Raw genomic sequence first — 15,231 nt, 5'->3', positions numbered from 1 at the left:
TAAAAGCAAGTAAACAAATAGCCCTCCAGAAATTAAGCCTGGTGTGACAGTGCACACCTGTGACCCTTGCACTAAGAGGGGCTGCTGGGACATCTGAGTCCAGCCTGGGCAACCTGGTCACTGGGTAAGACTGGCTCAGAGGCTACAGCTCAGCGCAAAGGCCCTGGGTTGAATTCCCAGGACTGTAAAAACAAAGCTGTAACTTAGGGATACACTGCTCCTGGGTTTGATACCTACGGGCCATAAAGAAATAAAAGGAAAAGAGTTTGCAACATGACATAAAACGTCAGGCCTGGCATGGTGGTGCACTCCTGTAATCCCAACACTGGGGAGGCTGAGGCAGGAGGATGCTTCGAGTTCAAGAACAGCTTAGGTTACAAAGTGAGCTCAAGGCCAGCCTGAACTGCACAGCAAGACCCTTTTTCCCCCTCGGAACTGGCAATGGAACTCAGGCCCTTGTGCTTGTCAGGGAAGCACTTATTCTACTGAGCCATCTCCCCAGCCCCAAGACCCTGTCTTAAAAAAGACCAAACAACCACAACAAAACCAAAACAAAACACAAAACCAAAAACAACCCAACATATTTGGACAGGACTGATGACTTTTTGTGGTTTTTTTTTTTTTGGTCTTTTTCACACAGGATCTTGCTGTGTAGCCCAGGCTGGCCTTAACTTGCAGTAATCCTGTCTCAGCCTAAGAGCTGGATTACAGGTGTGTGCCACCCTTTCCTTGCCCATAAGCAGAAGTTTTTGATTAAACTTAGGATTTTGTGTATGTCCCCTACCACTGAGCTACATCTCCCCATACCCTTGAATTTTTTCAAGAGTGTGGAAAGATCCTAAGATTATGCTTTGAAAAACACTAGTCCAGCTAGGCTGACTGCATAGGATTATTTTTTTTTTGGTACTGGGAATCAAACTCAGGGCCTCACACTTGGTAGATAGGTGCTGTGCCAGTGAGCTATATCCCCAACCCAGGCTGACTGCATAGGAAGCACCTAAGACCAGTTTTTGGCCATGGTTTCAGTACAATGTGGGTGATTTTCCAGTTCTTTGGGAAAACTAGGTGACAGATTTAACATAAAGAAGGTGAAGGAGGGGCTGGCGAGATGGCTCAGTGGTCTAAGGCACCTACTTGGAACGGGCTTGGCAAAGCACAGGGACCGCGGTTTGATCCCCCAGCGTCACATGCCAGCCGGCCCCGCCCCCTGGTGGGCTGAGCTGGCCACACACACACACACACACACACACACACACTAAATAAATAAATGGAAAAAAAATTAAAAAAAAAAAAAGGTGAAGGAAAGTGACCACACTTTTGTCCTTTCCAATCCTCTGGTAAAACCCCAGAAAGTTGTGTCGCAAATCGAGAGTAAACATAACCATCACCACTGTGCCTGGGGGCAGCAGGAGATCTCGAGCATGACCCCCGCCCCCAGCGGGTACAAGCCACTTACAGAATCACACAGTCATTCCTTCCCCAGTTAAACTCGCAGTCACTCCTGTGATACCCAAACCAGAATTGAAAGCTTTTCCCTAGCACCGCATATGACGAGGAAGAAACAAAGCAAAACCACTCCTGGAAACCTCTGGCTCCATGTGGTCTAGAAGACTATGGTTTTATTCTGGGTCTTATATTATTTTTCTTGGTATTGAGAATTGAACTCAGAACCTCACACTTGCCAGGCAGGCATGATACCACCAAGTTAAATTCCTGGCCCTTTGTTTTTTTTTTTTTTAATTTATTTAGTGTGTGTGTGGCCAGCTCAGCCCACCAGGGGGCGGGGCTGGCTGGCATGTGGTGCTGGGGGATTGAACCGCAGTCCCTGTGCCCTGCCAAGCTTGTTCCAAGTAGGTGCTTTAGACCACTGAGCCATCTCTCCAGCCCCTGCTAAGCTTGTTCTAAGTAGGTGCTCCAGACCACTGAGCCATCTCACCAGCCCCACCCTTTGTTTTTCTGACAGGGACTCACTTCTGTAGCCAAGGCTGTCTTGACCTTGCAGTGATCCTCCTGCCTCAGCTTCCCAAGTGATGGAATTACAGGTGTGCACCACTATGCCCAGAATGAATGTTTATTATTTTCATTTATATATTTGGTACAGGGTCTCACTACACAGCTCAGACTTGTAGTGATCCTGTCTTCAGCGTCCCGAGCTGGGATTATAGGCTTGGGCCACCACACCTGGACTTGGTCATCGGCTCAGCACACCCTAGGGGCGGGGCTGGCGCGGCTCATGGGACCAGGGATTGAATCCTGGTCCCTGCACTTGCTGAAGCAGGCCCTTTGTCTGCTGAGCTATCTCACCAGCCTTTGAATAAGTAATTTCAAACTGAACTAAGATCAATGCTTGGGTGCTGAATGCAGCGGTTATACTCCTGAAATCCTAACTACTCAGAAGGCTGAGGCAAGAGGACTGCAATTTGGAGGGCAGGCTGGACAACTGAGTAACTTAAAGTGGAAAGTAAAAAGGGCTGGAGATGTAGCTCGGCAGTCAGGTGCCTGTGGGCTCAATCCCCAGTATTGGGTAGGGGACTAATTCCTGGTGGAAACCACTGGCTTCCTAATCATCTGCACAGATCTGCAGGGTCCTGATTCGGGTTGTAAGATGCAGTTTCTGAATGCTAGGACCCTCTGCTCAAGATAAATCTTCAAGGAAACAACTAAAACTCTCAGACAGATTTGTTGAACTCGTGATCAGCAGCCCTGCCTGAAACCAGCACTAGCGCCCAAAGCCAGGAAGTTGGCTTCATCTATGATGGATACAAAGTGCAGCGCCAGTGTGAACTGTCACAGAAGCTTTATTACCACAGTGGAAAGCGGGGGCACCAGGGAGCCCCATGTAGCCTGGACAGAGCATCGCCAGGGAGGCAGCAGCTTCTGGAGACACTGCCGTCCCATCCACATCTCAAAAACTTGCTTAGGGAGAGGCCTCTGCTGGAATGGTGACTGCATGGGGCTCTGAGGCCAGCCAGGACAAGCAGGCCTCCCCTGGGCAAGGACAAGAGCTGCGGGCAGCTCCGTGAAATGGGAACCGAGTGTGGCGCACGATGGTGGAAGTGTGGGGCACCGTCACAACACAGGGGCAGAGGGGGCGCTGGGCTCTGCCGGGCAGCCATCCTGTACATAAGATGCTTTGACAGTTAAGCATTGGTGGGGCCTCGCCCCCTGCAAACAGCAAGCAGTACACACTTCTTCTTAGAACTTGTTATTTTGTTATCTATTATTATTTGGATTTTGAACAAAATTGATGGAATAGGAGCCAGTGGAGGAATCTTGTTTGATCTGGAAATTTTCTGTGGAGAGCCCAAAAGGTCGAAGAACCAAGTTCCCAAGATCTTTTAGTTTACCTGCAAAGTAAAAGCAAAAATTCAGAATACAGGGTGGACAGAAGCAAGAGGACATCAACTGACCTTGTCTTGCCTGATGACAAAATAGGAGCAGCAGCCCTATGCAGTCAGAGCTGCCTGTCCTTGGTGGCATGAGGCCTTTTGGGCACACACACACACACACACACACTCTCTCTCTCTCTTTCTTTCTCTCTGTCTCTCTTTCTCTCCCTGGTGGTGCCAAGACATGACATTCTATGGGGCATGGCTTGAGTAGGATGGGCAGAGAGCAGGAATCTTGTGTGATTTTCGTGGAAGAATTAATCTGAACCAGGCACTGGGGGACGGGGAGGCCCAATGTGTAGGGGTGGTCAGCGCAGGTGGGACAGAGAGCCATGTCCAGCAGGGCAGACGGGTAGGACGGGGCCCAGGCCTGCGCTCTCGTAAGCCAGGCGGGTGGCCTACAGCTCTCAGGCTCCTGGAGGCCACCAAGGCTTGGAGGACTGAGCTTTCAGGGAGTACTCTGCAGGAATGTGAAGAGAGGAGGGGAGGCTCTGGTAGTTATAAAACTCACACTGCATTAGGGAAGAGGCCATTTCTTCAGTGAACAAACACTGACAATGTTGAACAGAGCAGCCCGAGCACCGCCATGGCCAGAGGGACATGAAGGCACACAGCCAAACAGTGTGATCTGCACAGTTCCCTTTTTGCGAACATTGGCAGATCGGCAGCGTCCTTCAGGGGAGATTACGCTCAAGATCCCCAGTCACTCCTGAGCACTCCTGCCTCTTGCCGACAGCCAGGCTGGGAGCTCAGACTGAAGAGGCTCCCCCCGCCCCACTCCAAATAGGGCCATTTAGCAAACTAGCTGACCTGCTACACTTGCTGCCAAACTGTAGGCCTTCCCTGTCTGGACAGTAGCCGCTGGGCTTCCGTTTCCACTTACAGCAAACCTGGTCCCTTCCAGCGGCTGCAGGTGTTGGCACCTCCCTCTCCGTAGGACCCTACTCATCAGGTGAGGGGAAAGGCTGCAGCCTACGGTGCTCAAGGAGACTGCTCAGTGCCGGGCGTGGTGGCTCGCGCCTGGCATCCCAGCAATGTGGAGGCGGAGGCAGGAGGATCCCTGCGAGTTGAGACCAGCCTGGGCTACAGAGTGAGTGCAAGGCCAGCCTGAACTGCGCATAAGACCCTGTCTCAAAGAGACCAATGCTGCACAGAACAAGTTGTGAGCAATATTAATTTTTCTGCCTCCAAGCAACACTGGGCAGCTACCAACTCATTCGTTAAGCATAATTTCTCTTGGCACGCAGCTACCACACAAGGCTGTACACCTTGAGGATAATTAGGAATGCCATTCGTTTTCCTCTCCTTACGAGTGTGGAGTTTCAGTACAGTGGCCTCATCCCTTTGGGCCCTTCTCCTCCACTTAGAAGAATCAAACTGCATATAATGGAACCCTGATACCGAGCTTCCTCTTATGAAGCAGGAAATGTGTCACAGTGTAATTTCACTTTTCTTTGAGCAAAAGGCAAATTAGGGGAACACAAAGCACAGAGAAGATAAAACTCCCAATCCAAGTTCTTTTTTTAGCTCTGGGAGGAAAGTAGAGGCTGACAGAATCCTTACCAAGAACTGTCAAAGTAGCAAGAGAGAAACAAACGGGGCACTGAAAAAAGCATCAATATCTCCTAATGGGAGAACAAAGGCCAGCAACTGTAAGGAACTAGGAGGAATGTACAAAATTTTGGCCATACAGCATGCGATGAACGCTAGACGCAGGCTGGCCAAGTAGCTCAGTGGATCATAGTGCCTGCTTAAATAGGCAGATGCAGGGGCCTAGGTTTGATTCCCAGCTTGCCCTGCTGGCCCTGCTCCTGGGGCGAGCTGAGACAGCAATTGAGACTGGGTGTGGTGGCGTGCGCCTGTAATTCCAGCTCTTGGGAGGCTGAAAACATGAGAATCGCTATGAGTCTGATCTACATAGTGAGAGACCCTGCAGACCCTGTACCAAATACATTAAAAAACAAACAAACAACAACAACAAAACAAAAACAAAAACAAACAAACAAATGCTAGACAGGGTGGCATGAAGAGAAGAGAGAGAGAGCAGGTAAGGAAGAGAGATAGTCTGTCTCAAAGACAACAAGGCCAAGCACAAACAGACAGGACTGGCCGGGCATGGTGGTGCACTTGGGAGGCCGGGGTTAGCTTGAGGTACACAGTGAGACCCTGTCTCAAAACAAAGAAAACATAAGCTAGAGAAAACCAGGCAGCTTAACCAGAATATGTTAGGTCTCTGCCCAGCAACCTCACTCCTTTTAAGCAGCCTGCTTATGAGAGGACTTCTGATTTCAACTATAAAATGTTTTGGGAAACAAATAAGAGAACTAAGTAAGTGGTCCAGTGAATCCACTTCTATTCCCTTGATCCTTTTACTATTTTCTCCTACTTCTTGTCTCTGATGTCCTCTCACACACTTGGGGAGCCTCAGCGCCATTTCTGAGGTGAACGCTCCCTGACGCTCAGCTCTAATGATTGCATCTTCAACGTGTTACTCAGGGAAGACACACAACTGTAGGAAATCTCGGGCAGAGCGTGGGGCAGAGCACGGGGTGTTCTAGCGTGACAGCTGAACTATCGCTGCACTCCTGAAAGTTTCCAGAAAGACCATGGAAACTTGGTTTCTGAAAAAAGCTGACAGCCTCTCTAAATCATACTGTTCTTTTTAAGAGTAAAATGGCTAAAAAAAATGGCCAAGCCCCCTCCTATCCCAAGGAAGGGCCTCAAAACTACTCCAGTTGCTGTGCTCTCTTCTAGTAAATAAAAGTACTAAAACCCCACCCTCGTTTCCCACCTGTTTATGGTCAAGAGAAGGAAAGGGGAACAAACTTACCTAACATCTCTTCTTTTAGCCTTTCATTACGTTCTTCAATTTGCTTAGGTAATCTCTGAGGGAAAAACCAGAAACAAGGATGGGTGAAAAATTCCTTTGCCTTTATTCTGAATTTTGGAAACATTTAAAACCCAATGTACAAGGGCTGGACAGGTAGCTCAGCAGACTAAAGTGCCTGCTCAGGCAGTCGCAGGGGCTGGGAGTTCAATCCCCAGTGTGCCATGCTGGCCCTGCCCCTAGGGCACAATGAGACAGCAATTGAGACTGGGTGTGATGTTGCGTGCCTGTAATCCCAGCTCTTGGGAGGTTGAACACAGGTGGATCACTACAATTCCAATCTACGTAGTGAGACCCTATAGGCCCTGTACTAAAAAAAATACAAAAATAAATAAATAAAATAAAAACCCAGTGTACAAAGATCAGCCTGGAGATATGAATACAGTGGTACCTCAATTCATGAACTCGATTCTTTCCACAATTCTGGTCTCTAACTGGTCAAAAGTGAATCAAACTGAATGGTTAGGTTCAATGTTGACCTTTTGGGGAAATCTGATTCCACTCACAACCAGAATTGTGGTATTTATGTCTGTGGGTAAGCTATGCAAGAGTCTCAGTTCTCAGCAGAATGCCTAGATGATGGAGGACCTCAAGGAAAACCCCATCTCCTGAAGCCAGGCGAGGCAGCACACACCTTCACTAGCACCCAGGACCTGAAGCAGGAGCATCATAGGTCTGAGCCAATCCGGGCAGATCAATGATTCAATGAGGCCCCATCTCAAAAACATAGAAAGGCCTGAGGATATAGCTTGGAGGTACATGGCCTCCTTCTGGTCTCAGAAGGCATGAAAACTGGTAAGAAAAGTAGCTGCCAATAGTTCAACATCTTATTTATTTATTTATTGTAGAACTGGGGATTGAACTCAGGCCCTTACCCTTGCCAGGCAAATGCTTATTTCTTTTCTTTTTTTTTGCGGAACCGGGGATTGAATTCAGGCCCTTGTGTTTACGCAGGAAGCGCTTATTCCACTGAGCCATCTCCCCATCCCCCAAGTGCTTATTCAATTGAGTTATCTTCCTGGCCCTTTGCCAATAGTTTAGATCTGATGTTAAGAACTATTCTTCTGCTCCAGGTCATATTCAAATTAATCTTACTACCATTCAGAGATATGTTAACAAAACTGATAAAGATTTTTTTTGGCCGAACCGGGGTTGAACTCTGGCCATTGAGCTTGCCAGGGAAGTGCTTATTCTACTGAGCCATCTCCCCAGCCCCCTGATAAAGACTAAAATTAGTTTCCAATTGCTTTTATATCTCAAACTATCAAAATCAGCCTGTCTCTCATTACTCTATGTCTACATATTTTATTTATGTAGACATTTGGTTAATTCACACCTGAGATAGAAGGAGCGCAGTGCCATGGACAAGCATAACAGGCATGTTTAAGGCAGGTGAGGGAAGCTTTGGCCGTGGAAAATGTGCAGAGCACATGAGGACAGAAGAGGCGCCCGTCTGGGAAAAAGGCTGGAGAAAAACAGAAATGCGAGGCCTGCAACGCTAAGAATCGGTGGGGAGCATTTCCCCAAGCTACGGTGAAATGCATTTCTGTCATTCCTGGAGACTGTAGGGCTACACCTGCCACTTTCAGCAGGGTTACATGGCACATGGTCATCGTGCACCTGTGGCCACCACTTCAAAGGCTGAGCTCCCCGATATTTCACTCAGCTTAAGTGGAATTCAGTTATATCCCAAAAGATAATTTAAGATTCACTAAATAGTTTTACCATACAAGCTTCTCTTGCTTGATGCACGGATGGATCCTTTTCTAGTATAGTTTTATAGTCTTCCAGGGCTTCATCTAGTTTGTCCGTCTTCTCGTACAGCTCTGCTCGCCTCAGTATCGCCCTGATGTAGCTGGGATTTAATTGAATTGCTGCAAAAAGAGATAATGATTTCACAAAAAGAAGAGGCCCATGAAGCTTCGGCAGGACTGAATTCACTCATCAACCATCTGCCGAGGGTCAGAGTCTGTGCCTGCAGTTGGCAGACGGTTTTCTGTCCAGAGTAAAACCATAAAGATTTCCAGACCCGCAGGCCAGAGATACAGCCTTTGCTGCACTTCCCAGCTACGCCTGCAGCCCAGCGGCAGACAAAGATCATACGCCCACACGGGCCACTGTGCCTACACACCCTTGCACCTGGGCCTTGCAGTTTCAGTTTAAAGTAATTTGCACATATCATGAAATACTATTTTTCTTTTTTTGGCTGGCTCAGCCAGCCCTAAGGGTGGGACTGGTGTGGTGTGTGATACGGGGATTGAACTGTGGTCCCCTGCACCTGCCTAAGTTTTGCCTAAGGAGGTGCTTTAGACCGCTGAGCTATCTTGCTGGTCCACTACTTTTCTTTTGACTTAATTTCTAATCTCTGTAAATGTAAAAGTCATTGTTTGCTTGTGGGTGCTATAAAAACCGGTTGCAGGCTGGATTTTTTTTTTTTAAATTTTTATTTGGTACAGGGTCTCACTACACTGCATGCTGCTTGGACTCAGTGATCCTCCTGCCTCAGTTTCCCCAGCATTGGGATTACAGGCATGCACCACCACACCCTGGCTCTGACTGGCTCAGCTCACCCCAGGGGTGGGGCTGATGCAGTATGTGATGCCAGAGATCAAACCTTGGTTCCTGAGCTTGCCTAAGCAGGTGCTTTAGTCTGCCGAGCTATCTCTCTGGCCCCTGCAGGCTGGATTTGGCTTCTGCTTTTAGTTTGCCAACCTGGGCACATGCCCAGGCCTGCTTTCTGCTTCCTTGTCTTCTAACCAGTTCAGGACAGGCAAGATACAGATTCAGCGCACAGTGGATAGAAGAGCCAGATGTCCAGGGGCGCTGCAGGGCAACGCTGGGGTTAGTCCTGCCATTCTCTTTTTTCTAGGACTAAGCTACCAAGATCACACTTCTATTTTTTTTTTTCCCCCTCAAGCACATTTATTTCCTATATCAGGTGGAGACAGAGGACAATTCAATACACATTTGTTCAACAATTACTATGTTATACCTTATGCAGTTGTTAAAAAGCTTTATAGTACATTATGAATAACACAGTCCTGGCTCTTTTTAGCACATCAGAGCCTTCACACTGTATCTCAGTTACTTTTCTCTTGTTGCTGGGACAAAGTACCTGACACCCAAAATTAAGGAGGGAAAGGTTTAATTAGAACACAGTTTGTGGAGGTTTCAGTCCATACACAGCTGGCTCGAAGGCAAACTGGCACACAGCAGAGAGCAGCAGTTCATAGCAGCAGAAAACAGCAAAATAGAAAGAGCAAATGGGAGGAATAGCAGCAATTATGGCAACAGGGAGCAAGTCTTCCTCCTCCTTATACTGCCTTCAGGCCATCTGCCCCAGGCTGGGTGTTACACTCACACCCATAATCCCAGCAGTACTCAAACCCATAATCCTAGCTTTGGATCATGAGTCAATCACAAATTCCAGAAGCCACCTCATGCCTCATGACTGCATGAGGCTTTGGGGGGATAACTAGACACAAACCCTAACACAGATACTAAAATAAGGCCAGTGATAGTTAATTTTATATATCAACTTGACGAGTTCATGGTCCTGTAGACATACATTCTGAGAAGTGTGAAGAATGTTCTGGATGGGATTAACATATGAATCTGTGGTCCTTGCACAATCAATTGAAAATCTGAGTCAAACAAAAAGGCTGTGAAAGAAGGAATTGCCTGTTCCTGACCACTTGATTTGGGTCATCAGTTTTTTCCAGCTTTCTCACTAGAAATACGGAGTTTTGGAGAGTCTACAGCCTGCCAGCTTTTAGACTGAAATTTACATCATCAATTTTCCTGATTCTCAGGTGTTTCCGCCAGGACTGAGACTACACATTGGCTCTCGGGAGTCCCCGGGTTATGGACAGCAGATCTTCATATTTTTCAGTCTCCATAACTACTTTTTTTTTTGAGGTACCAGGGATTGAACTCAGGACCCTGTACTTGCCAGGCAAGCGCTTATTCTACTGAGTTATCTCCCCAGGCCTCCATAACTACTTGAGTCAACTGCTTATCCTATAACTCTCCCCCTTGCACACAAGCGCACACACACACGCACACACGGTTCTGTTTCTCTACAACCCTCTCATACAAGAAGCAAATTCCAAACTCCTCAGCATGGCCTAAATACCCTATATGACCTGAATCCTCATTACCATTCCAACAACATGGCCACCCCTCCACCCCTCCAATCTCACTGGCCTCTTCCCTTTTTTCACACACAAGAGACTACCCCTGTCAGGGGGCTTCTACTCACTCACTCACTTATTCATTGATAAGTGCAAATAATTATTGAGTTCCTACTATGGATATAGCACTGTGGTAAAGTAGTAGGAGTAAGATCACACTTCTAGATGAACTCTCCATGGCCCTTAACAGTCCTGCTTTAGGACCTTTCAGTCATTTTGCAAACTGTGTTTCCCTCTACTCAGCACCAACTGCCCTAATCATCCCTTGGTGTTTCTGGTTTTTTTTTTTTGTTTGTTTGTTCATTTGGTTGAGACAGGGTCTTGTTTTGTAGCCAAGACTGGCTTGGAACTCACAGCGACCCTCCTGCCTCAGTCTCCAGAGTGCTGTAATTACAGGAGTGTGCTAGTATGCTCTTATCTCTGCTACTTCCTTCTGAGCCATTTTTTTTCTCTATTAGATAGCTATGTCCCAGCTCTAAAACATTTTTGCCTCTTCATACAATACACCCTTAACTTTCATTCACTCATGCTCTTAGCAAACACTTATTAGTAGCTAATCTACATGTCTAATTAGTATGTCAGGGGTACTGTGGCAAATAGGACAAAGTCCCTGTTCTTTTTCTTTTTCTTTATTTATTTACTTATTGCAGAACTGGGGACTGAACTCAGGCCCTTGCGCTTGCCAGGGAAGTGCTTATTCCACTGAGCCATCTCCCGGGCCCAAAGTCCCTGTTCTGACGAAGCTTCCTGCTGTTCCAGTACAGTGAGAGCAGGCAGCCAGCTAGGGAAAAACTTCACAAGAGCACCACGAGGAGACGAAGTGACGCGCACACAAGAGACATGGCAGCTCAGAGCGTGTGGAGCAGGAGTACGAGGGAGGCTGGTGGCCCCGCAGAGGGACAGCAGGAACACAGGCCCTGAAAGAAGGGCCATCCTGGCCTGTAACCAGCACAAGGTCTGCAGAGAGATGAGGCCCAAGACACAGGAAAGGGTCAGGTCAGGGAGGGCCTTCTGGGCAAGGGAAGGGAGCTGGGGCTATCCCCAAGGCAAGAGACGAAGAACTTTCTCTGAAAAATTTACTCATTGATTTACTGTAGCCCACAGAAAAATTAAAAATAACTAATGAGTAAGGAGACAATTACATGAAAGCTTTGATGACAATTATTACAATTAGTTAAGAAGCATTGAGTCTAAAATTGTTACATGCAGGGTAATGAGACTAAATGTAAAAATAGATTTGTAAGACAGATCTAAAATGTTCAGGATGTGCAGTTTTCTTCTTCCTTTTTAACTGAGACTTGGGCTTGCTATATATAGTTCAGGCTGGGTTTGAACTTACTACATAGCCCACGTTGGCCTTAGACCTGAAGAGATCCTCCTGTCTCAGCTTCCTGAGGGCTGAAATTATAGGCATGTACCACCACACCCAGGTAGTTCATGTTGTTTTAAACTGTCAAAGTACAGGCCAAATATTCAATGTATTAGACAAATAAATACTGTTTTATTTTTACCACATAGTATTAAAGATGCATATCGTTACTATTACTACTACTACTATTATCATTATTATTGTAGTTGTTTTGGTTTGAGACAAGGTCTTGCTGTGCAGCCTGGGCTGGTCTCAAACTCATGGTAATCATCCTGCCTCAGCCTCCAAGTGCTGCAATTACGGGCTATGACACCCTGCCTGGCTAAAGATGCAGGTTAAGCCAAATTATGTTAAAAGTGCTTCAGCACTGTGGATAGGACAAGTGCAGTAAAGACATTCCAAATGTTAATATGACAAAGCTAGAAAATGTATAGTTTCATTTTTCTTAAGAAACCAACCAAGTTCATAAAGTGAATACTGATAGAGTAAGAAGAAAATTACCAAAACTATGGTTGAAGAGAGGTGGCTGTGTTTGATCCACTAAATTTGGAAAACTAGGAATTATTGTCACAGATGGTAGATGTCATAGTATGTGTCTAGCTGTCCCTGCAAAACCTCATGTAGGGGCTGGTGAGATGGCTCAGTGGTCTAAAGCACCTACTTAGAACAAGCTAAGCTCAAGCAAAGCACAGAGACCTCGGTTCAATCCCCCAGCACCACATGCTGGCCCGCCCGCCCCCTGGTGGGCTGAGCTGGCCACACACTAAATAAATAAATAAGTAAATAAATAAATAAATAAATAAAACAAAACAAAAAATCTCATGTAGTCATGGGGTGGCTTCTAGAGTTTATGATTAATTCCTGATCCAATGCTGGGATTATGGGGGTGAGTGCTCCACCTGCCCTGGGGCAGAACATCTGCACACCAATGTGAGGAGGGGAGAGAGGCTAGCTAGCTGCCACAGCTGCTGCTCCTCCTTTGCTCTTGGCTTTCCCTACTCCATGAGTAGCTGCCTGCTGCCACGTGCGCTCTGCCTTGGAGCCAGCTGAGCACAGCCGAAACCTCTGCCATCTGTGAGCTAAGTGAACTCTGCCTTCCTTAATTTTGGGTGTTGGGTATTTTGTCCCAGCAATGATGAAAAAGTAACTGAGACAGTAGATCATGTCTTCTGTACTTGAGCTGAAGACAAAAATAGCTCATATATATTCCAAGTGTCTGTAATAGAAAAGTAAAAAACATAAAAAGTAGTAAAAGAAAAACAGCAATGAAGTATTAAATTAGCACAAAAGATATTAACAGAGAGATAGAGGTGTATTATGGTGATACACTGGTTAAATTCCCAACTAATAAAATTCAAATTAAGTAAAAAAATCAACTTCTGATTTGGGGTACTCACATTTGTATAATAAAATGTTTAAAAAAGCTTAGCGGTCACAGCAACTCTATAGCTCACAGAAGTAGAGAGCAATATTTCCACTAGCAGAAGTAAGGAAATCACAAGGTATTTCACTCATAAGAGACTTGCTTAGTGTGAGTCACGGTTTTACTGCTGTAAACTGATACAGAAATTTTAAAATATTTAAACTCAGTGCATTTTATGTACTCAAAATTCACTGGGTAATCATTTATTAAAGAGAACAGATATAGCAAAAAAACCCCATAGCTTGAATTTTTTTTTTTCGCCCCCTGGAACCGGGGATTGAACTCAGGCCCTTGCGCTTGCCAAGGAAGCGCTTATTCCACTGAGCCATCTCCCCGGCCCTTGAATTGTTCTTCACATATTTACTAACACAACAGCAACTGGCTGAACTATCCATTCAGAAGTATGCCTACTTTAAGATAATTACTACACAGCCATCTGAAAATATTGAACTCTTAAGGCCCAGAGGAAGGATACACAAATTCTAGCACTTCCCTGTTGAAAACTCCTGTATCTGTGCAGATGAAGTAATGCTCCTGAATGTCACAGATACCAAGAAAAAGAAGTTGTACCTTTGCTGCAGTCACTGATGGCCATCTCCTTCTTGTCCTAAAAGGAAAAACACACATTAATATGTACTATCCTAGCTGTATCTTAGTGGCACAAAGGTCCACTGGCGTGATCATTAATAACTGTTCCTGGAGATATAGGAGTCTGTTCAAAGAAATCACAAAAAAATGCATAAAATCCAAAATTAATGATGGACCTAAAAGCTTCCTGGTAACAAATATTCCAGTAGCTTTTTTCCTTGAAGACTGTGCTAACTTACCTATTATACTTTTAAGCCCTGTTATGTTAGAGTGTGAACTCTGAGAAAGTTCTGTGGTCAATAAAAAGCAACTGACATATAAAGAAGTGATTAGTTACTCTCCCTTTTGGCTAGATGTTACATCACACATAGCATGGAATCATCCAGAAAGCATATACAGTAGACAGTCCACCTACAGACAGGATAGCCTGTCATGTAGTCTCGATTATGAATATAAACTTCTTCACTGATGAGACAAAAACACTAACAATTTACCAAAAAAAAAAACCTACCTACCTAATCGACCTTGCTAGGTGTGGAAATGCGGCAAAGGAGAAGGAACGCTGGAGGTCAAAGAACTGAAATCCAGCCCCAGCTCAGGCACTACCTATAGCTTACTGTGAGTGCCACTCTACCTCCTTCTCCTGGGCCCAGGTTCTCACCTGAGATATGAGCAGCTGGACTAAATGCTATGTGAGAGAACTTCAGCTGTAAAGTATCTATTTATCCAAAAAGTTTTCTATAGTATATAAATACAAGTCAAATAAATGTTCTAGACTCCCATAAACTCACTGTAGCAAGTACTAAATGTTTTGCAGAATATTTTAGAGCAAATTCACTAACTCCTCTTTCAGGATTCAGTCAAAAATAGTTCTAGTTTCAGGATGGTAAGTAACTACTTATTAAGTTCAAGGTTATCTTTGAGGCCAGTGGAAAGTTCTGGAATTAAGACAGTAGAGATGGTCGCCTAACACTGAAGGCTTATTTTTTTTTTTAAAGAGGATTTTTCTGTGTTTGTGATATATATAACCATTATTGCTCTTGGAAAACTCGTACATATACTTGGAGTCTTTCTACATTGTCCAGGCTGGCCTTGAACCTGTGATCCTCCTGCCTGAGTCTCTTCAGTGCTCTGGACACACATGCATCAACAGGCTCAGTTCTGTGAAAGTACCTAACGCCACTGAATTGTATATCTTAAAATGGCAAAGTGGTCAATTTAATGCCATGTATATTTTTACCACAAAAAACCTCCAAATTTTCCAAGGTCATCTGGGAGATGCTAATTATTTATCTTCCAATGTTCACCATTCTAATTTACATATGAAAAGCCCTAAGAGGTTCTGTGTAGAGGAATCTATAGCTTTTTTTTTTTTTTTTTTT

General features: G+C 45.4%; 1 protein-coding gene across 3 annotated transcripts in view; it reads right to left on the bottom strand.

Annotated features, from left to right (window-relative positions):
* Nucleotides 1-2,782: 2,782 nt before the first annotated feature.
* The window catches only part of Ttc1 (tetratricopeptide repeat domain 1), a 36,183-nt gene continuing 23,734 nt past the window's right edge, over nt 2,783-15,231 (bottom strand). For all 3 annotated transcript variants that reach the window (XM_023713216.1, XM_023713217.1, XM_023713218.1), the window contains exons 4-6: nt 8,002-8,150; nt 6,220-6,274; nt 2,783-3,347 (exon numbers count right to left, since the gene is read on the bottom strand). In XM_023713216.1, coding sequence (XP_023568984.1) covers nt 3,214-3,347; nt 6,220-6,274; nt 8,002-8,150 — 338 coding nt within the window. In that variant the 3' untranslated portion in view covers nt 2,783-3,213. The remainder of the gene's footprint in view (nt 3,348-6,219; nt 6,275-8,001; nt 8,151-15,231) is intronic.

This window comes from Octodon degus, unplaced genomic scaffold (assembly GCF_000260255.1).
Source record: "Octodon degus isolate 3935 unplaced genomic scaffold, OctDeg1.0 scaffold00029, whole genome shotgun sequence".
In the NCBI taxonomy this organism is placed as follows: domain Eukaryota; kingdom Metazoa; phylum Chordata; class Mammalia; order Rodentia; family Octodontidae; genus Octodon; species Octodon degus.
The sequence above is the reverse complement of the archived record's forward strand: the minus strand, read 5'-3'. Positions and strand labels throughout refer to the sequence as shown.